This window comes from Microcaecilia unicolor, chromosome 3 (assembly GCF_901765095.1).
Source record: "Microcaecilia unicolor chromosome 3, aMicUni1.1, whole genome shotgun sequence".
In the NCBI taxonomy this organism is placed as follows: Eukaryota; Metazoa; Chordata; class Amphibia; order Gymnophiona; family Siphonopidae; genus Microcaecilia; species Microcaecilia unicolor.
This window is the reverse complement of record NC_044033.1, coordinates 494,742,136-494,764,364: the sequence shown is the minus strand read 5'-3', so window position 1 is coordinate 494,764,364 and position 22,229 is coordinate 494,742,136. Positions and strand designations below refer to the sequence as shown.

The 22,229-nt window shown below is 42.4% G+C and overlaps 1 protein-coding gene across 1 annotated transcript in view; it reads left to right on the top strand.

Annotated features, from left to right (window-relative positions):
• The window catches only part of KLHL32 (kelch like family member 32), a 186,786-nt gene extending 165,645 nt beyond the window's left edge, over positions 1-21,141 (top strand). Inside the window, 5 exon segments of the mRNA XM_030195636.1 lie at positions 10,513-10,554; positions 10,556-10,706; positions 15,878-15,972; positions 20,420-20,515; positions 20,517-21,141. Coding sequence (XP_030051496.1) covers positions 10,513-10,554; positions 10,556-10,706; positions 15,878-15,972; positions 20,420-20,515; positions 20,517-20,582 — 450 coding nt within the window. The 3' untranslated portion in view covers positions 20,583-21,141.
• The last annotated feature ends 1,088 nt before the right edge of the window (positions 21,142-22,229 follow it).

The following is a 22,229-nucleotide window of genomic DNA, read 5'->3' as shown; positions in this document are numbered from 1 at the left end:
GAGTGGCTCAGGAAGAAGCACATTAGGGTCATGGAGTGGCCTAGCCAGTCACCAGACCTTAATCCCATTGAAAACTTATGGAGGGAGCTGAAGCTGCGAGTTGCCAAGCGACAGCCCAGAACTCTTAATGATTTAGAGATGATCTGCAAAGAGGAGTGGACCAAAATTCCTCCTGACATGTGTGCAAACCTCATCATCAACTACAGAAGACGTCTGACCGCTGTGCTTGCCAACAAGGGTTTTGCCACCAAGTATTAGGTCTTGTTTGCCAGAGGGATTAAATACTTATTTCCCTCTGCAGAATGCAAATAAATTCATATACTTTCCACAATGTGATTTTCCGGATTTAATTTGTGATGTGCTATCTCTCACTGTTACCAATAACCTACCCTTCAATTATGGGCTGCTCATGTCTTTGTCAGTGGGCAAACTTACAAAATCAGCAAGGGATCAAATACTTATTTCCACCACTGTATATTTTTTAAAAAACGAGCATCTAAATACTCCTCTCCTAAGAGCTATCGGCAAATTGTGAAAATGCCGATAGCTCTTAGGAGAGGAGTATTTAGATGCTCGTTTTTTAAAAAATATATATATCTCATATATATTATTTTGAAGAGAGGAGACCAGAGAGATTTGTTTCCTGTTATTTCCCTTGGAGCAAATATTCTAAACTACATCATTCAAGGTTATAAAGACCCCTGAAGCAAGCCATTGTGCCGAAACACGGCCGTGTCGGGTCGCTGTTATGCACATGTAATTTTTTAAGTGAATAAATATAAAACAGTTGGTATCCTCATCCATTCTCCTCACTTTTTTGTTTCATATTCACATTAAATGAAAAGATAAATATAATTGGCATCTTTGAGACCTGGTGGAAGGAAGATAACCAATGGGACACTCATACCAGGGTACAAATTATATTGCAGTGATAGGGTAGATCAAATTGGTGGAGGCTTAGCTTTATACGTTAAGGAGGGCCTTGAATCAAATAGATTGAAAATTCTTCAGGATACAAAACACATCTTGGAATCCCTATGGACAGAAATTCCATGTGTAAAGAGGAAAAGATAGTGATAGGAGTGTACTACCGTCCAAGTGGCCAGGATGACCAGACAGATGTGGAAATGTTTTCAGAAATTAGGGAGGCTAACAAACTGGGGAACACAATAATAATGGGTGATTTCAATTACCCCGATATTGACTGTGTAAATGTAGCATCAGGGCATGCTAGGGTGGTAAAATTCATTGATAAAATCAAGGACTGCTTTATGATGCAGCTGGTTCAGGAACCAACAGGAGGGGGAACAATTCTAGTCCTAGTCCTTAGCAGAGCGCATGATCTGGTGCAGGAGGAAACGATGCTGGGGCCACTTGATAACAGTGATCATAACATGATCAGATTTGATATAATCTCTGGAGTAAGTACACACAGGAAATCCAAAATGTTAGCATTTAATTTTCAAAAAGGAGAATGGTAAAAAAAAAAAACAACTTAGAGGAGGAGCAGCTGCAAAGGTCATAAATTTACATCAGGTATGGACGGTATTCAAAAATACCATCCTGGAAGCCCAGACCAGATATATTCTAATTGTGTGCTTATTAGCTATTCATCAGTATTATGGTTGCATCATATTATATCTCTGTTGTTTGAATTTCTGTGCTGTTAAATGTGTATATTTTTGATCCTGTTTCATAGTAGTCTTATTATTAGGTTTCCATTTGCTGTTTTCAAGTTTCCTCTTTCATTGTATTTCTGTTTCTAGTTGTATATTTTACTATTGTTTGTACTGTTAACAACATTTTAAGTTTGATGTTAAACTGTACCTACTGTACACCACCTTGGGTGAATCTCTTCTTAAAGGCGGTTAATAAGTCCCAATAAATAAACAAACAAATAAATAAATAAATATTCCATTATTAAAGGAGGAAGTAAGGCCAAATGACAGACAGCATGGTTAAAAAGTGAGGTGAAGGAAGCTACTAGAGCTAAAAGAAAATCCTTCAGAAAAAGAAAGAAGGATCTGACTGAAATAATAGGAATCAGCATCAAGATTGGCACTCAGGGAAGACAAGGCCATAGCGGAGAGATTACATTAATTCTTTGCTTTGGTTTTCACTGAGAAAGATGTGGGAGAGAGATACCAGTGCCAGAAATGATATTCAGTGCTGATGAGTCAGAGAAACTTAATCAAATCTCTGTAAACCTGAAGATGTAATGGAGCAATGTGACAAACTAAAGAATAGCAATTCACTTGGATCGGATGGTATACATTCCAGAGTACTGATAGAATTGAAAAAAGAACTTGCAGAGATATTGTTAGTAATATGTATTTTATTTTTAAAATCTGTTATGGTAGTGGAAGATTTGAGGGTGGTCAGTTATTTAAAAGGGTTCCAAAGGTGATCCGTGAAATTATAGACCGGTGAGCCTAACTTTGGTGCCGGGCAAAATGGTAGAGACCATTATAAAGAACAAAATTACAGAATATATACATAAGCATGGATTAATGAGACAAAGCCAACATGGATTTAGTCAAGGAAAATCTCGCCTCACCAATCAACCACATTAAACATGTACATGAAGGTGAATCAGTTGATATTGTGTATTTGAATTTTCAAAAGTTATTTGACAAAGTACCTCATAAAAGAATCCAGAGGAAATTTGAGAGTCATGGAATAGGAGGTAGTGTTGTATTGTGGATTAAAAACTGGTTAAAAGATAGAAAACAGAGAGTAGGGTTAAATGGTCAGTATTGTCAGTATAGAAGGGTAGATAGTGGAGTTCCCCAGGGGTCTATGCTGGGACTGCTGTTTTTTTTAACATATTTATAAATGGTCTAGAGATGGGAATAAGTAGTGAGGAAATGAAATTTGCTGATGACACAAAGTTATTCAAAGTTGTTAGATCACAAAAGTATTGTGAAAAATTGCAAGAGACCTTACAAGGCTGGGAGACTGAGCATCCAAATGGCACATGACGTTTAATGTGGGCAAGTGCAAAGTGATGCTTGTGGGAAAGAGGAACCCAAACTATAGCTGCATGGTACAAGGTTCCACATTAGGAGTCACTGCTCTGGAAAAGGATCTAGGTGTCATCATTGATAATACATTGAAACCCTCTGCTCATTGTGCAGTGGCAGCTAATAAAGCAAATAGAATGTTAGGAATTATTATTAGTGTGCCGTGGCAGCTAAAAAGCAAATGAGAATGTTATGATGCCTTTGTATCGCTCCATGGTACAAACGCACCTGAATACTGTGTGCAATTCTGGTCACCGCATCTCAAGCAAGATATAGTGGAATTAGAAAAGGTGCAGAGAAGGGCGACGGAAATGATAAAGGGAATGGGATGAGTTCCCTATGAGGAAAGGCTAAAGCAGCTAGGTCTCTTCAGCTTAGAGAACAGACAGCTGAGGGGAGATATGATAGAGGTCTGTAAAATACTGAGTGGAGTGGAACAGGTAGATGTGAATTGCTTGTTTACTATTTCCAAAGATACTAGGACTAGGGGCACACAATGAAGCTAAGAAATAGTACATTTTAAACAACCCAATTTACAAAATCATTTCAATGAAGTATCTTGGATTTAAAAAAAATAAAGAAAGGTTTGGATAATTTCCTGAAAGAATAGTCCATAGGCCATTATTTAGATGGTCTTGGGAAAATCTACTGCTTATTCGTGGGATAAGCAGCATAAAATCTGTTTTACTCTTTAGGGATTTTTCCAGGTACTTGTGACTTAGATTAGCCACTGTTATAAGCAGGTTACTGGGCTTGATGGACCTTTAGTCGGTCCCAGTATGGCTTATGTTCTTATGTAAGTTACAGGTTATGTTTACAGTTTCACGTTTTACCTTTTGCCAAGAGTTCAGTTTGTCAAAGAAGACTGTGAAAGTAGATTATTTAGTTTACCTGAAATGTATTTAAGCCTTGTTTACATATGCATCGTATTATATACTTCATGTCTGCTTAAACCGATCTAGATTTTACTTAGCGAGGCCTCCGTTTTATTCTGCCATTTGAATAAAATTACTACGAGAGCTGATGCACAATTACCACTAAGCAAACACATAAATCTTTTCAAACATGTAGGAATAAGCAGAGGTGTGTGCCCAGCAAAACTCCTAATAAGATAAATGTATTTTTAAGGAAGAATAACAAAATGTTGCCCATTATTCTCGCCTGTGTCTTACAGAACACAGCGAAGAATTCCAATTTCACTCTGCACTGCTGCAGCTATGGTCTTGCATATTTACTTGCAAATCTCTGTTCTCTATTTCTGTCTCTGCTTTGGTATTTTGAGCAGCAGTAGTCATACCCGGTGTCCTAGTCTCTCTTCTTAATCTACCTCATGAGGTGTTAGCAATCTCCATTTCCTGATATGCCTTTATTTCACTCAAGGCAACAAACACTGTCCATTTCCTATTATTTCTTTGTATACAAACACAGCCTTGGCATGTTATAGAATGCGTGCAGTTATGTGCCTGCCTACAGTTAGTCGTGTAAATGCAGACTTTCACTAGTATTCTATAACGACAGTTCCGCGTAGGTGCTTAGTGTCCAAATGTTTGGTGCCTAACTTAAGGCATCTTTTCTTGAATCTCTTCATAAGGGCAGTTAATAAATCCCAATAAATGAAATAAATACATTTATCTCTTAGGGTCCTGTTTACTAAGCAGCGTTATAGTCGCGTTAGCGTCTTTAACATGGGTTAATCATGTACGCGCATTAACTGTGTACGCACCTACATATCCCTATAGACGCTTACATGGTTAATGCGCGCTAATTGTAGGCGCATTAAAAATGCTAACATGCCTGAGTAAGCAGGACCTCTAGTGTCCAAGCCCTCAAGCTTAAGTACTACCTTTTTAGAGAAATTATATATTTGTTTTCCTGTCCTTGTAAAAGCTGTTCAGATCTGGAAACAACTTTCCAAATGTCCAATAAAGAAACATCCTGAACTACAAAGGCTTCCTCCAGATCACCTGAAACAACTAATGCTGGGGGGGGGGGGGGGGGGGGGGGGGGGGAAGTTCCTTTAGCATAGCATCATATCCAGAAACTGAAGAAATCTCTCTCTAGCAACACCAACAGAAGAAATAGCCCCAGACACCACAGGCTGAGAAACAATTATTACATTTTAGGGATGTGAGGTAGGCACAGTGGGGTTAAAAATCATCCAGTTCATAGGAAGAACCCCTAACCTTGCTCTTTCCTAGAAAGCATTATCACATGTTGATTTACTGGCCCAGTCATTTAACACACTGCACTCTGGGAGACAATTTTTTTCTTCCTTTTTCCCATAGCATCTTAAGAAGAGCCATACTGGGTTAGATCAATGATCCATCTATCCCAGTATCTTGTTTCTAACAGTGGCCAATCCACGTCACAAGTACCTGGCAGAAACCCAAATAGTAGGAACATTCTATGCTACCAATCCTAGGGTAAGCAGTGGCTTCCCCATATCTATCTCAATAGCAGACTATGGACTTTTCCTCCAGTAATTTGTCCAAACCTATTTTAAATCCAGATACACTAACTACTATTAACACATCCTCCAGCAATGAGTTCCCGAGCTTAACTATTCATTGAGTGAAAAAATATTTCCTCCTATTTGTTTTAAAAGTATTTCCATAAAACTTCATTGAGTGTCCGTCCCCTAGTCTTTGTACTTTTTGAAAGAGTAAAAAATCGATTCACTTCTACTCATTCTACACCAGTCAGGATTTTGTAGAAGTCAATCGTATCTTCCCTCATCCGTCTCTTTTTGAAGCTGAATAGCCATAAACTCTTTAGCCTTTCCTCATATGAGAGGATTTCCATCCCCTTTATCATTTTGGTCGTTCTTCTTTGAATTACCTCCTCAGTGTCCTCCTATACACACGATTCAACATCTTTATCAAACTCCAATATATACACCCATCAAATAAGTCAACCAAGCTCCAATGTGCTTCGAAGAGGCTCCAAAAGGGCAAAATAATTCCCTCTGGGCATGCCCCTGTAACTATGCCATTTTAAAGGGCCTACTGGTCACCCGCTGTTCTGATGAACCCAAAATGGGATGGTACAAGAGTGAGCCTTATGTAAAAAAAAAAAAAAGAAAACAACTTTTAATGTTCCAGCAACAATAGGTTCACAATATAAAAAGTAATTAACAAAAGATGGTGGCATAAAGGATAAGACTCATCATGACTATGTTTCAGCAAGGTGCCTGCATCAGGAGTTCAAATAGTTATGTCACCCAGGTCAAGTTGTAAACGTCAAAGAATAATTATTCAAAACAAAGGAAACATCAGTAGATGTTTCAGCATATAGGCTGTCAGCTTATCCTTTATGCCACCATCTTTTGTTGCTGACTTTTTATATTGTGACCCTATTGTTGCTGATGTTTCTATTATGAATCTATTGTTGCTGGAACATTAAAAAGATTAGTTTTTTTTTTTACAAGGCTACTACTACTACTACTATTTAGCATTTCTATAGCGCTACAAGGCATACGCAGCGCTGCACAAACATAGAAGAAAGACAGTCCCTGCTCAAAGAGCTATGTAATAAAAGTAAGCCAAGTATAGGACAATCAAGCCATTGTGACATCACTGAGGTTGGCTCTTATTGGTGCCTGAGGCATTATGACATCACAATATTAGCTCTGGTTACAAGAGACTACTACTACTACTATTTATCACTTCTATAGCGCTACAAGGCGTACGCAGCGCTGCACAAACATAGAAGAAAGACAGTCCCTGCTCAAAGAGCTTACAATCTAATAGACAAAAATAAAGTAAGCAAATCAAATCAATTAATGTGAACGGGAAGGAAGAGAGGAGGGTAGGTGGAGGCGAGTGGTTACAAGTGGTTACGAGTCAAAAGCAATGTTAAAGAGGTGGGCTTTCAGTCTAGATTTAAAGGTGGCCAAGGATGGGCAAGACGTAGGGGCTCAGGAAGTTTATTCCAGGCGTAGGGTGCAGCGAGACAGAAGGCGCGAAGTCTGGAGTTGGCAAGTAGCGGAGAAGGGAACAGATAAGAAGGATTTATCCATGGAGCGGAGTGCACGGGAAGGGGTGTAGGGAAGGACGAGTGTGGAGAGATACTGGGGAGCAGCATTCTGTTTTGTGTTCCTCTCACTTCTCTGTTGGCTTCTTGAGAGTTTTGTGAGGGTTGTTTGCTTCTTCTGTTTTGCGGACTTCTGATGGGCCCAATACCAACTTGCCCTTACACCAGACAGCTGGCTTCAGCCGACAAGACCTCTTCCAGGTATTCAGGTGACACAAACAGCCTCTCTTCCATAGTCTGTTACAGCAGTGCTCGGGGTTTAAAGAACCTGCTGGTCATGTGGTCTTTTGACAGACCCAAACACCAACTTACCCTTACAACAGATGTCCAGGAACTCCAGATGCACAAAACCTAACGAGCCCACAACTTGCGTTTTAAACTGGTTCCAGCCAGTTTAAAACGCAAGTAGTGCACCCCGGGCATGCACTAAGGGCATTTTCCCTGCCACGGTAGCAGGCAACAAAAACGGAATGCAAATGATTGAAAAGCTATTATAATGAGCTGCACTACCGTTTTCCCAATTCCCTTACCGTAGGAACCCTAACGAGATGTCTGACCTCTTGTTAGGGCTCCTGTGAGGGAATCGGAAAGGAAAAGGGCCCCCAAAAAAGGTAAAAAAGAAAAAAAAAAAGCAGGGAGCGCATGTGAGGGGCGTCCTTTAAGGACGTACTCTCCCTGCGCTTCTGAGAGACGTCTTTTTTTTCGCATTTTTTTTTTTTGCTCTGCCGGCGCTCGTGTTTTTTCCCCCTTCTATTTAGTCTTCGCCGCGCCACTTACCCCTCCACAGCGAAATTTTTTCTATTTTCCTGGTTGCCGGAGAATCGGGACGTCCCTTTAGATTAAGCTCCTCTTCCTGGTCTCTTCAGCCAATCAGAGCGCGTTTCGCTGACAACAGCCAGCTAAGTCCGCTTTGATTGGCTGAAGAGACCAGGAAGAGGAGCCTAATCTAAAGGGACGTCCCGATTCTCCGACTCAGGTACCGAAGGACTAGAGAATGCAAGTGAGCTACAACGAGTAGCTCATTTGCATTCCCTATCGTTGATGCATTCCCGTTCCCTACCGATTCGCTATGGAATCGGTAGGGAACGGGAATTACCAATGTCTTTAATGCATCTGGGCCTGAGAAGGCAGGAACTCCTGCAGGAGTTCAGCTGACACAAACTGCCTCTTTCCCACAGTCTCTTAAAGCAGTGATTGCAGTTTAAAAGACACTGCTGGATGGTGGTTTTGTGATGGACCAAACATCAGTTTTATCGTACACCATACATCTGGCTATGGCCAGGAACTGAGCAGGCAGCACCTCCTCTTCCAGGTATTCAGTGACATAACCTGCCTCTTTCCCTCTAATCTAATACCAGACTATCTAGCACGCTTATGTATGAGTTAGATTTGAATGCATTGCTGCCATTTCCATGCGAATCTATCATGACTTGCTAAAGTGTACTCCGGGTCTGACTTCAAGATGCTCTAACTATACCTGTTTCCTGTCTGCTACTTGTACTTTAGACAGTTTGGCCATTTTTTTCTAGCATGTCCTTATGTTTTGTCATATCCAAGACGAATGCTAATGGTAGTCAGTTTGCATGCATTTGGATTCACTGGTTATAACCTGCAAGGGCACCCAAACTGAGGGGCTGATGTACTCAATAATATTTGCTGTTAATGCACATAAATGGAGGGGTCGATATTCAACCAACAGCGCCTAGCATTTTGCTGACCACTGCTGGCGACATTCCCAGAAATTCAATACCGGGCCATGTCCGGGCTCCAGCATTTAATTTCTGGGTTTGTGGAGCTTGTTACGCCATAACCAGTTGAGTGTGATATTCAGCACTTTACCAGTTATGGGGCACTGCATAAAGATAGGATGGACTTTTATGTGGTCCTATTTATGCAGTGACCTTGGCCAGTTAAGTGCTAAATAGTCAGCACATAACTGTCCAAGTGCTGACTCTGCCCCCGGAACAGTCAGTTTTGCATTAGGCTATTTGGTCATTTTCAGCGGTATGAACTGGTTAGCTCCGAACAGGTGATTCAAACAACCAGGAACCATTTCTGCCAGTTAAATGCTTTGAATATCGACCTGCAGTAGTTCCTGTCAAGTATTTTACGTGCATTTTAATGAATGATGTAAATGAGATCCAAATGAGGCACTTGTTTTACAAGCCCTATTTACAATTGATATGTGCATAATCCAGAACATAAATGTTTATCTTGCATAAAAGTCTAAGTCCCTATTTTACAAATTTAGGATATGTGCCTATCAAATGGCACGGGGACATGGTTTGGTCATGTTTTGAGCAGGACGAGGGCACGGCAAGTTCACAAACATTTATTCCCCATTTCAGAAGGTGACAAAACATCTATGTCCTACAAGATCGACATTGGGAGTTACACCTGCTACCAAACACTCCACTGGAGGTATTAGGGGGATTATTCTACCCCCCCCCCCCCCCCCCCCCCACCCCCATGCCAAACTAGTAAAGGAAACTGGCCACGGTCACAGCATCGGGATAAGACCTGGTTATGTTTTTAAGATTGACTGGTTATGTTGCCATTGTACAAGATAACCTATAGGCTGACTCTGAAACTGTCAGTACCAAAACACCTTTATTTTTCTAAACTGGATGTGTATGCTGTATGCACCCTGCGCATACATATCCATTTCTCCTGTATTTTAGAACAGACTGTTACATCAGCAGATTCTGTTCTAAAATGCGGGTGAAACTTGAGACGCACTGACTTCACATCTCAATTCCCACTTCCACAACCCGTCTAAAATGGGGCCGATAGTGACGCAAACATTTCTTTGAGGTGTTGTTAAGACTTTTGTGATAATGCAGCTGTATTCTATTGCATTTGCATATTTTAACACACCTAATTTTCTATGAGCTAATATATAATGAGCTATATTGCTTACTGTACTTTTTCATTTCATTACCTCATTAGCATAGATTTTGCAACAACATGTCACTGCTTCCAATAGACAACACAAGCATTTAATATACATTAACACTGCATTGCCGTTAACATAATTTTGTGCTGTAGATAACAGTGAAATGATTAAAGAAGAATGCCAGTAAACCAATGATCTTTCCTTTATTGTCAGTCCTGTGTGATTATGATAGTTATTATGACCAGATATACTAATATACAATGCAAACTTTCTGTCTTGGAATAAGGCTATGTTTATATTTCCCTTCCTTCATTTTCTTTATTTTAAAGCAAAGTAAAATGTGAGCTGATATAGAGAAGATAATACTGCTGAGCTCTCTGTTACATTGGAGGACCTGAGAGTCACCTAATCGCCAGAGCAGTTCTTCAGGCATGCTCAGAAAATCACTTTCTGTGTATTATTCTCCATGAGGAAAAAGGAAATAGTGATTGTGCATATCATTACTGCTCTTAATGTCAAGCATTACCAATATCTTCTTGATTCTTCCTTTTGTGTGCCTAGAATAAGTGGATAAGTCGCAGCCCTATGCTACAGCGGAGAGTTGTACCATGCCATGGCAGCTGTCCAAAGAAAGCTTTATGTTTTAGGGGGGAATGATTTGGATTACAATAACGATCGGATTCTGGTACGGCACATAGACTCCTATGATATTGACATGGATCAGTGGACCAGGTGCACTTTCAACCTGCTAACAGGCAAGTGTCTGTCTCTGTGTAAAGTGTAAATCGAAAATGAAGCTACTATGTGTTGGACAAGATCAGTGGAAGCATATGGCAGATATGGTATGGTAACAGTTGTAGGTCAGTTCCAGGATTTCTGTTGGTGATGAATGGGCCAGGTTCCTTAACTTTGTCATATCTCAGTCTGATGCTCTTAATTTTACATTAGGATAAAGTTGGGAAATTCTTCATCCTCCTCCCTCTCTCTTACTTGTTGATAATATGTAAGTGTAGAATAGTTGGTATAGTATAGTATAGTATAGTCCTAGGAAAGACTTTACATAATAGTAACATAGTAGATGACGGCAGAAAAAGACCTGCACGGTCCATCTAGTCTGCCCAACAAGATAAACTCATATGTGCTACTTCTTGTGTATACCTACCTTGATTTGTATCTGCCATTTTCAGGACACAGACCGTAGAAGTCTTGCCCAGAACTAGCCCCACCACCCAAACACCAGCCCCGCCTCCCAATCTCGGCTAAGCTTCTGAGGATCCATTCCTTCTGCACAGGATCCTTTATGTTTATCCCACGCATGCTTGAATCCGCTACCGTTTCATCTCCACCACCTCCCGCTTGATTTAAATCAAAGTTGGGTTAATTAGTGTGGGTTTGGTATGCCAAATGTGATACTACATGGTAACAACAGGCAGTTACCAGTGTTATGAACAGTCAGTTTGTTTCTTCTAGCAAAAAAGGTGCCGGTACTCAAATGCTAGGCCACCCTTCAGGGATGAGGTTATGCTGAGGGACTCACCCCACAATAACCAGGCCCCCTGCAACCAGTCACAGAATCTATGACAAGGCACAATTGGTGTGTAGAGCCTGAGCTCCTTCATTAAAACTGGGGACCTTGGGCCAATTTCAGCACACAATGGAAAGGTGCCGGTACTCAGTACCCCCAAGTACCCCCTCAAAAAAGCCCTGTATAGTAACCAAGTAGATCTTGGAACAGTTACGGCTTATCCCTGGAGAGAGCTATAACATATGGATTCATTCTTTGAGAAGTGATGGTATTTCCTAGTTAACTAGATTGACCACTGTCAGAGACAGGATGCTTGGCTTGATTATCCTTTTGGAGTGACCCACTATGGCATATTTTGTATTCTTAGAGGGCAGTCCTATAACTGGTCATGTCCAATTTGATGTGCTGATGCTGAACGCTAATTCTATAATGGCATTTATGCACCAAGTTACTTGCTCAGAGACTTGAACCATCTCTTTGGTTTGGCATTGTAGTCTCAGAATCAATTCTCGTATCTTTCTTTCACAATCTTCTTTCTTTTCATTGACTGCCTAGTTGCTTCCTTTGATCTGTCCCTTTTCCGTCTGCAGCTCAATGAAGAGATTTTGCTGCTTGAGCTGGTCACTGACTAAACTCAGCCGAGTCACTCTCCCATTGCCTCGCTGCAATCCGTGAATGCTCTCTTGCCTCTATCAACTCAGCAAGTATTCCCTCTTCCTGCTTCTCAATGGAGGACTTCCCAATGATTACCTGCTCCTGCAGCTGGTCAGCCTCCTCTGTCTTTTGTTCAAGGGCTCTCCTGAGCTCTATCTTCTCCATTCCAGGCACTGCAACATAGCTTCATACTTTTTCATTCTTTCACCTTGACTTTGCAACTGGTCCTTAACTTCTGCCAGTTATCATTGGCGTGAATAGGAAGTAGCAGACCCTCATACACAGTGGCTTGTTGCAGCTTTTCCAGCATTCTAATTCAGCTGTCATCATCTCCACCTCATTAGCTAGATCTTGAGGTGGGTCCTGAACTTCTACCATGTACGTATTGGCACACTGGGACAGACCAAAGGTCCATCAAGCCCAGCATTCTGTTTCCAACAGTGGCCAATCCAGGTCACAAATGCTGCTTTTAACTCCTAAACCTAACTCTTCAACTGTCCCCTATCCCTGATAAGGGATAGGGGACAGTCCTGTCTGTCCTAACCCTTATCCTCACTTGTCCTGTCTGTCATAATTAGATTGTAAGCTCTATCAAGCAGGGACTGTCTCTCCATGTTTCAAGTGTGAAGTGCTGCGTACGTCCTGGTACCGCTATAGAATGATAAGTAGTAGTAGTCACAAATACCTGGCAAGATCCTAAAAAAGTTCAATACATTTATGCTGCTTATCCCAGAAATAACAGTGGATTTTCCCCCAAGTCAATTTAAATGGTCTATGGACTTTTCCTTTAGGAAGCTGTCCAGACCTTTTTTTAAACCCTGCTAACTGCCTTTACCACATTCTCTGGCAACGAATTCCAGAGTTTAATTACACGTTGAGTGGAGAATTATGTTCTCCTATTAGTTTTAAATTTACTAATTTGTAGCTTCATCGCATGCCCCCTGGTCCTAGTATTTTTGGAAAGAGTAAACAAACGATTCACATCTACCCGTTCCACTCCACTCATTATTTTATAGACCTCTATCATATCTCCCCTCAGCCGTCTTTTCTCCAAGCTGAAGAGCCTAGACGCTTCAGCCTTTCCTCATAGAGAAGTCGTCCCATCCCCTTTATCATTTTCATCGCCCTTCTCTGGCAGACAAACTCTCCAGGTATCCCATCATCTCTGGGCTACAGTGGTTGACTTCCTTCCACCTCTTGGGCTGCATCTGAGACAAGCACTTAAGCTCTACCTATGGCCCCTGACCTGTCCCCTTTTCTTCCTTGGGGCTTCTGGACTTCGGTTGCAACACACGTTACCCAGGCATCGCTTCCACTTGCTGCTTAGCTGCTTGTCTTAGTTCTGGCTTCCTGCGCTTGTCAAGGCACTTAACATCCAGAAGCTCTTTGACTTTTGGCAGGTCACTTAACCTGCTCCCTCTCGGAGACTCCTTCACCTTTCTTCCTCCTGGTGCCTTCTTGCCTACCCATTAGGCTTTCTGCCAGTCACCCTTTGTGATTGTTTTGTGGCTCTGTTTTTAGCTTTGCTTCTCTCTTTCTCAGGGCACTGCTACAGGACTTCCAAAATTGCCTGCCATGCCTGATACCAAACTCACATTCTGAAGTTTCTTGCTTCTTTCTACCTTTTTCAGGTGCCTAAAAAGGTCTCCTGTCAGGACATGCAAAAAACAACTGGCTATCCCCTTTGGATACAGGTAGACTGCTTTTTGCACAACTTGTTCCACTCAGATTTTCCTGCAGACCTGGTTGCAGCTGACTTTTCCATTACTTGGAGAATCATGCACTCTCTAGTGTGCACTGACTCTAAGAGCTGATGGAAACAGCTCCAGCTCTGGCCTGTAACTCCCGGTCCAAACCAGATTCATGAACTGAACCAGTTTCAGCTTTCAATACTTTAATATGTGCACAGCTTAGAATCTCCTGCTCCTCTGCTCTGCAATTTCCAGAGCCAGCTTCTTAATAATAGCAATTAGCAGCACCGGTTCCAGCTCCATTGTATAGTCTGGACCGGCTTTCCCCAGCTGCTCCAACACCAGCAGCTATTCTTGGTTTTACTTTCCATGGCTTCCTTGCTCCAGAACCAGCTTCTCTGTCATTATATTAAGATGTACACTCTGTGCCTGATTAGGTAAGCTCCCCAGCTTGGTAATCACTTTCTCTCACTCAACCTACTGTTTGTTTTTCCACACACTGTGCTTACTCTTAGCCAGGTGCAAACTGCAGCTCAGTCAAGCTTCTGGCTTATTTATTTATTTTATTTATTTATTGCATTTGTATCCCACATTTTCCCACCTATTTGCAGGCTCAATGTGGCTTACAGAGTCCTGTTATGGCTTTGTCATTCCAGGATGTCAGATACAATAGTGATGTAGAAATATTAAATAAGCGAAAGAAGAGAAGATTTAGGTGGGTAGTTATAGAAATAGACTTTCATAACCGAGTGGTTGGCGAGGTGATTTGGTAGGATTATGGGTTCTCTTTGTAGGCTTGTTGAAGAGATGTGTCTTCAGAGATTTACGAAAGTTGGTTATTTCGTCAATGGTTTTCAGGTTGGTAGGTAGTGCATTACACAGCTGCGTGCTCATGTAGGAGAAGGTAGTTGCATGCATCATCTTGTATTTTAGTCCTTTGCAGCTGGGGTAGTGTAGATCAGAAATTTGCGGGATGATCTTTTGGCATTTCTGGGAGGGAGGTCCACGAGGTTTAGCATATAGATTGGGGCGTCTGCATGGATGATTTTGTGAACAATCGTGCAGACCTTGAACGTGATGCGTCCTTAATTGGAGCCAGTGAAGTTTCTCTCTTATCTTATCTTATCAGAACTCTGCCATTTGTATCTCACTCTAAAGCACAACACTCTTCCACTGCTCTTCAAACAGGGAACTGCTTCTAGGGTTACTTGCTCTCACACTTTTAACTTTTTTTCTTTTCTTCTACCTTATCAAGGGGTCTTTTTTACAAAAGTGCGCTGAAAAATGGCCTGCGGTAGTGTAGACGCATGTTTTGGGCATGCACAGAATTGTTTTTTCAGAGCACCTGTAAAAATGGCTTTTTAAAATTTTTGACGAAAATGGACGTGTGGCAAAATGAAAATGTCTACGTTTCATTACCACCAGCCGTTGACGAAGCAGTAAGGTCTCACGCGGTAACCAGGCGGTAATGGTCTACACGTGTGTAAAATGCCGATTACGGCCCGCATGCCAGAAAATAAAAATATTTTCAGGTGCGCGTCTGCTACGCGCATCAAAAATGAAATTACCGCAAGGGTCAACCGGTAGCCGGGCGGTAAATCAAATCGATGTGTGTTGGGTGCGCGTAGGTGCCTACACAGCTTAGTGAAAGGGCCTCCAATTCTCCTATCTAGCTGTGGCTTGCATAGCAGCCCAAACACACTCTGCTACCAGTCTTCCTGTTCACTCCAAGCCAGAGTTTACTTGTTACACTACAGCACTGCAACACGCTTCAAAACCCCAGAAAAAAAAATCCTTTTTGTCCAGCACTTGCTAACTCTTTTTCTTTCCCTAAGCTCTCTAAGGCCCAGATACATAAAGGCCCACATAAAGAATCCGTCTGTATTTCCACTTTGGTAAAAATAATTATTAAAAAACCTTTTAGCTAGCTGTGGTTGGTAGGGAGGAGGTGGGGTAGGAAAAGGACATTTTATTGACATGACTTTTTTTTTTTTTTTGCTATAGTAATTTTGTTGACTTCAGTAAAAGTTTAACTTAAAAATACTTTTCTTGGTAGGACAAAATGAATCTGGAGTTGGCGTCCACAGTGGAAGAATATATTTAGTTGGGGGCTATTCTATTTGGACAAACGAACCATTAGCATGTATACAGGTGAGTGGCTCAGCATTGAAAATCTCTCTCAGAGAGGTACACAAGTCTACATTGTAAGTCCTAGCATACAGCAAGCAAAATATGAGTTTTGCAAGCAGACGAACTTGGATAATTTTCTGTATATTTCCATAGAGAAGTTGCTGCCCTTCAGATCACATTTGCCAACTGCATAGATCAGTACTTAAAAAAGTTTATCTTGCATAAATGTCTAAATTGGGATATACATGTGTAAAACTGAAGAATATGCATTTCAGAAGAGGAATGAACATCCATGTCCTAAAAGCTCAACCTCAGGATTTACAGCTGCTACCAAGGACATAATTAGATTTCAGAAAAATGCTTCTTTTGAGCAGCACTCTACTACAAGGTATTAGGAGAGGTCACCCCTTTATTCTCCCAGTGCTTGTTGCTCCCCCCCACCCCACCCCTGGAAACCAAACTGGCAAGGGATAACAAACTCTGTGGCAGCTTCTGGAAAAATAAATGTTGTTTCTAAAATTGCTAAGATAAACATTTATGTTCAGGCACAAAAACATTTATGTTGCTATTCCACAACATAAATGTTTATGTGGCAAAATATAAATGCTTATGTGCTTGTTTTCACCTATTAATATTGTAGACATTTATTTTTGTAAAATGGATCTTCATGCATAAATGTCCTTTTCTACATGTATTGTAGAACAGGCTCTGTCATGAGATCCTGTTCTAAAATACTTGTAGAAATTGAGACATCCCGACCTGGACCTCTCAATTTTGATTTAAATGTCCTTTCTAAAGTGCTGCTCTGTATCAACAAGTTGACCTTTATTACTACTACTACTACTACTATTTAACATTTCTATAGCGCTACAAGGCATACACAGCGCTGTACACCAACATAAAAAGACAGTCCCTGCTCAGAGAGCTTACAATCTAGAAAGACAAGTAAACAGACAGAACAAATAAGGGTAAGGGAATAAATAGGTGAGGATAAAGGACAGGGCAAGTGAGTAGGGTTAGGAGTCAAAAGCAGTGGTAAAGAGGTGGGCTTTAAGTTTGGACTTAAAAACGGCCAAAGGTGGGGCAAGACGCACAGGCTCTGGAAGTCTATTCCAGGCGTGAGGTGCAGCAAGACAAAAGGAACGGAGTCTAGAATTAGCAGTAGAGAAGAAGGGGACGGATAAGAGAGATTTATCTACAGAACGGAGAACCCGAGGGGGGCGGCGTAGGGAGAGACGAGGGTGGAGAGGTACTGGGGAGCAGCAGAGTGAATACACTTATAGGTCAATAGGAGAAGCTTGAACTGAATACGGAAACGGATGGGGAGCCAGTGAAGTGACTTAAGGAGAGGGCTAATGTGGGCATAGCGACTTTGGCGGAAAATGAGTTGTGCAGCAGAGTTTTGGATTGATTGAAGAGGAGAGAGATGGCTAAGAGGGAGGCCGGTGAGTAGTAGGTTACAATAATCAAGACGAGAGGTGATAAGAGTGTGGATAAGGGTACTGGTAGAGTGCTCAGAGATGAAGGGACGGATTTTGCTAATGTTGTATGTTTATTAACTTCTTCACAAAATGTAGCTGAATGGGGAGGTAAGACTTCCCTCAGCTAAATTCATGTCGACTCTGTCCCTTTAAATAGCAACATGGAAGGGTATTTTAGAAAGGATGACCAACTCAGACTACGGTCACCTACTGAGAAACATACAAGGCAAACACCCTTTAACAGAACCAATGGCCAGATCGCCTAAAGTATATCTCCATAAACGTGTAATGGATGTCCTCAGGGATGTCACTGGACGTCCACTGCATGGCACTGCGGTCCTCAAGGAGGTGCAACATGCGGTTTCCGGCCACCACCACACAGTGGCCCCTAAAGTGCCAAATGTCTGCATGGAGGAGGCCAATGTTTCCCAAGAGGAGAGCAACCTCCTGGCAATCCAGAGGTGGCTGGTTCAAATCCCACCACTGCTCCTTGTGATCTTGGGCCCCCTGCAACCAGTCACAGAATCTAAGAAAAGACAGAATTTGTGTGTAGAGCCTGAGCTCTTTCATTAAAACTTGGGGACCATGGGTCAATTTTAGCAGACAATGGAAAAGTACCCCCTCAAAGAAAGCCCTGCCTGGCCATCTTCTGCTCTGTGTGGATGCGGGTCAATTAAATAAGCTTTTGAAAACTCATTTCTTTGTTCACGTTTTCTCTGTATGATGCAGTTGTGGATCAGCTTAACTTGTATGCAGATTGTTTGTGGAATGTATGTGTTTTGTTATGTAGTTTTTTTTTCTGTGAGCCATGTTTTATAAATAAACTAGTAAAAAAGGCCCGTTTCTGAGACAAATGAAACGGGCGCTAGCAAGGTTTTCCTCGGAGTGTGTATGTTGGGAGAGTGTATGTGAGAGTGACTGTTTGAGAGTCAGAGTGAAAGTGTGAGTGTGTGAGAGAGAGTGAGTCTGGGTGTGAGTGTGAGAATGAGAGTGTGTGCAAGTGTGTATGTGAGACACAGTGTGATAGAGAGTGTGTGTGTGTGGCCATCCATGCTCCTCTGTCCCCTGCCCCCTCCATTCATCCCTTTCCAGCATTTCCCCTCTTTGCCTGAGGCCTGCCCTGCAATCCATATCCCTCCATGCCCATCTGTCCCCTCCATTCATCCCTATCCAGCAATTCCCCTTTCCCTGAGCCCTGCCGTCCCAATCCATGGCCATCCATGTTACTCTGTCACCTGCCCCCTCCATTCATCCCTATCCAGCATTTGCCCTCTCTGCCTGAGGCCTGCCCTGCAATCCATGCTCCTCTGTCCCCTGCCCCCTGCATTCATCCCTTTCCAGCATTTGCCCTCTCTGCCTGAGGCCTGTCCTGCAATCCATATCCATCCATGGCCATCTGTCCCCTTCATTCATCCCTATCCAGCAATTCCCCTTTCCCTGAGCCCTGCCCTCCCAATCCATGGCCATCCATGTTACTTTGTCCCTGCCCCCTCCATTCATCCCTTTCCAGCATTTCCCCTCTGTGCCTGAGGCCTGCCCTGCAATCCATATCCATCCATGCCCATCTGTCCCCTCCATTCATCCCTATCCAGCAATTCCCCTTTCCCTGCGCCCTGCCGTCCCAATCCATGGCCATCCATGTTACTCTGTCACCTGCCCCCTCCATTCATCCCTATCCAGCATTTCCCCTCTCTGCCTGAGGCCTGCCCTGCAATCCATGCTCCTCTGTCCCCTGCCGCCTCCATTCATCCTTTTCCAGCAAGTCCCCTCTCTCCCTTCCATGACCCCCCCCTCGCATCCATGCTCCTCTCTCTCCCATGTCCCAGCCTGGCCCGCCCTCTTCTTCTCCCCCCCTTCGCATCCATGCATCCGTTTTTTTTTTTCTTCTTTTAAAATGTACCTCCGTGGCGGTTCCGGCAGCGAAGCGTCAGGGAAGGAGGCGGCGCTCCCGACGTCTAGGTTTCCCTTCGCTGTGTTCCGCCTTCTTTTGACGTCATCCTTGACGTCAGAAAAAGGCGGAACACAGCGAAGGGAAGGCTAGACGTCGAGAGCGCCGCCTCCTTCCCTGACGCTTCGCTGCCGAGCGATGCGATTGGTTGAGTGTCATTGCTCCGCCCTCGACATCATCACGTTTGACGCTGTGGGCGGGGCAGACACAATGCGATCTCACCCCCTTCACTTTTGGCTAAAGAGGCTTCATAGAACGTTGGAGGTGCGTTTTATATAGAGAGATAAACAAATAAAAATAAGTTAATGAAAACAGGAACACGACAATTACAGTTTTATTTACTGAAAGGGTAAAATCACCAAAAACATAAAGTTTGATTGTATTCAGAATGCATTAGAAGGTGCTGAGCAGTTGGCTGTATAATGAAAATATAGAAAGTAAATCCAGGAAACCTAAGCCAAGCAGTGTTGCTATAAGATGGAGCTTTAATTTTAGGAGCAATCAAAAAAACAATTTCCATTTCATCCTGTTCATTCATGTGACAAGCAACGCATAGCAATCTATTTATTTATATATTTATTTCAATTGCTTGATATACCTGCTGTAGATGTGCACAAGTGCATCTCACAGCAGTTACAATACTGAGGGTTATGTCTACTAAAGGGTGTTAAGCCGTATCACGAGCAAAACGCTTACCACAAAATGCATTTAAGTATTTAGCAGTAAGTAAATTGTTTGTGTGCTAAACACACAGTATTTATTTGTTTGTATTTATTTTCTGGACGGGATGTGTCAGGGGTGTAAAGTGCCGCACGTCCATTTTCAGCAAAAATTTTAAAAAGGCCTTTTCATAGGCACGCTGAAAAATGGATCAGCGCGCACCCAAAACCCACGCCTACACTACTGCAAGCCATTTTCAGCGCACCTTAGTAAAAGGACCCATAGTTAGGTTAAAGTTGAAAGTAGACCAGAGGTCCACAGAGTCCAGTTTCTTGTCATTGCCTAATAGCTATCTGGGTGCATTGTTTTTGTCTTACAGGTGCTCGATGTCAGCAGAGAAGGAGAAGAAGAAGTCTTCTATGGACCCACACTTCCTTTTGCATCCAATGGAATTGCCGCATGCTTCCTCCCTGCCCCCCTACTTCACAAGCCCCAACCTCCAGACCTTGCAGGTGCCTCACCACAGGATGGGCAGTCTGTGACTGAAGCAAAGCGTTTGTGACATGCCATCTGGGACGAAAGACAAAACACACAGCTGGATTTTGGTCTTGATGAATGTACTGATGGCTTCCTCATTTCTTAGCTGTGCTAAATTCAGAAAAAAAAAAGTTAAGAAAAAGGGGGCAAATTTAATACTATCAGTCTCATCCAGTGAACTTTCCTCATGTTTGGGACAGATTTTGTAAATCACTGTTTCAGTACTATATGTTGAAAACTTATTTCTTGCCTGTGCAGTAAATCATTCTGTAGATGTCTTTAAAGTACGTGTACCAGTTCCAAAGAGTATTTCTGCTCTGGGCTTCCGCATGAACCAGCTCACCAGTGATTACTTCCAAGGGCAATACAACACAGTCCAATATTATTTTAAACTTTCTTCATACTTGTGCTCAAAATATATTTGACTTGCATCTCACGCTAGAACACCTACTTAAATAACAGTATATTACTCCCTTATATACTTTGAAATTTCATGGCGTTGTCGTGCTTCAAGATTTCTAAATGATGTTTGATGGGTTAAAGTGATTATTTTTCACTTTTAATCAGAGTAGACGATAAACTTCAAATGAAGGTAAATTAAAACTGATAAGTAAACACACAGCCTTCATGCAACAATTTACTATTCGTTAACTAATTTGGCAATATATTTCAGTGCTCACATTAAAAAAAGGAAAGGATGAGCACGTTATTGAGAACACCGTGTAGGAGACCCCAGTGGCGTTCCTAGGGGGGCGGACACCTGAGGCAGCGCCCCCCCCCCCAATGCAGCGCGGACCCCCCCTCCGGCGAAAGACCCCCCCCAGGTGCATGCCGCTGAGGGGGGGGGGTGCCGCAGCACGCGCCTGCTGCGAGTTTACTAACTTTGCTCGTTCGCTGCAGCTCCCTCTGCCCCGGAACAGGAAGTAACCTGTTCCGGGGCAGAGGGAGCTGCAGTGAACGAGAGAAGTTAGCGAACTCTCGCAGCAGGCTCGCGCCGCGGCACCCCCCAGCGGCGTGCACCCGGGGCGGACCGCCCCCACCACCCCCCCCCCCTTGGTACGCCACTGGGAGACCCTCATTATTCAGTTTGCTCAAATGATTATAATCATGGGTCCTTTTATTGAAGGACAGCTAACAGTCTGCATTCTCTTTTTATATTAAGTTTATATTTATATAAAACTGTTTCACAGTCTTAAACTGTTTGTTTCACAGTTGTCAAAACATTTAAAATTTTATATAGAATGGATGCTAGTCCTTCCTCTTGATTTAATGTGGGAGTGTATGGATGTGGTTTGAGGTAATATGCCAGTTCATCCCCCTACGACTTTTGTTTCTTGCTTCCTCTTCCATACTGAGGACTTCATGCTGGCAATTTTGTGTATTTCTTTTTTTTTTTTTTAATGTATGAAATTTTTTGCTTTTTACCAGCATTTCTTTAACAAAGTGTATTTTGTTATGCACATTGCAAAAATAAATAAATATATACATTGTCACAAGCATCTGTAATATAAGCTTTGAAAGTCCCTGTTCAACACTCCGGTTGCTCTTTTCCATCTCTTGCACACGCTCCCATGAGGAGGTTACCACTGCAGTTGTACAGTTTCTTCCCACAGGGACACCGTTTATTCAAAAGAAAAAGAAAAGCAAAATTC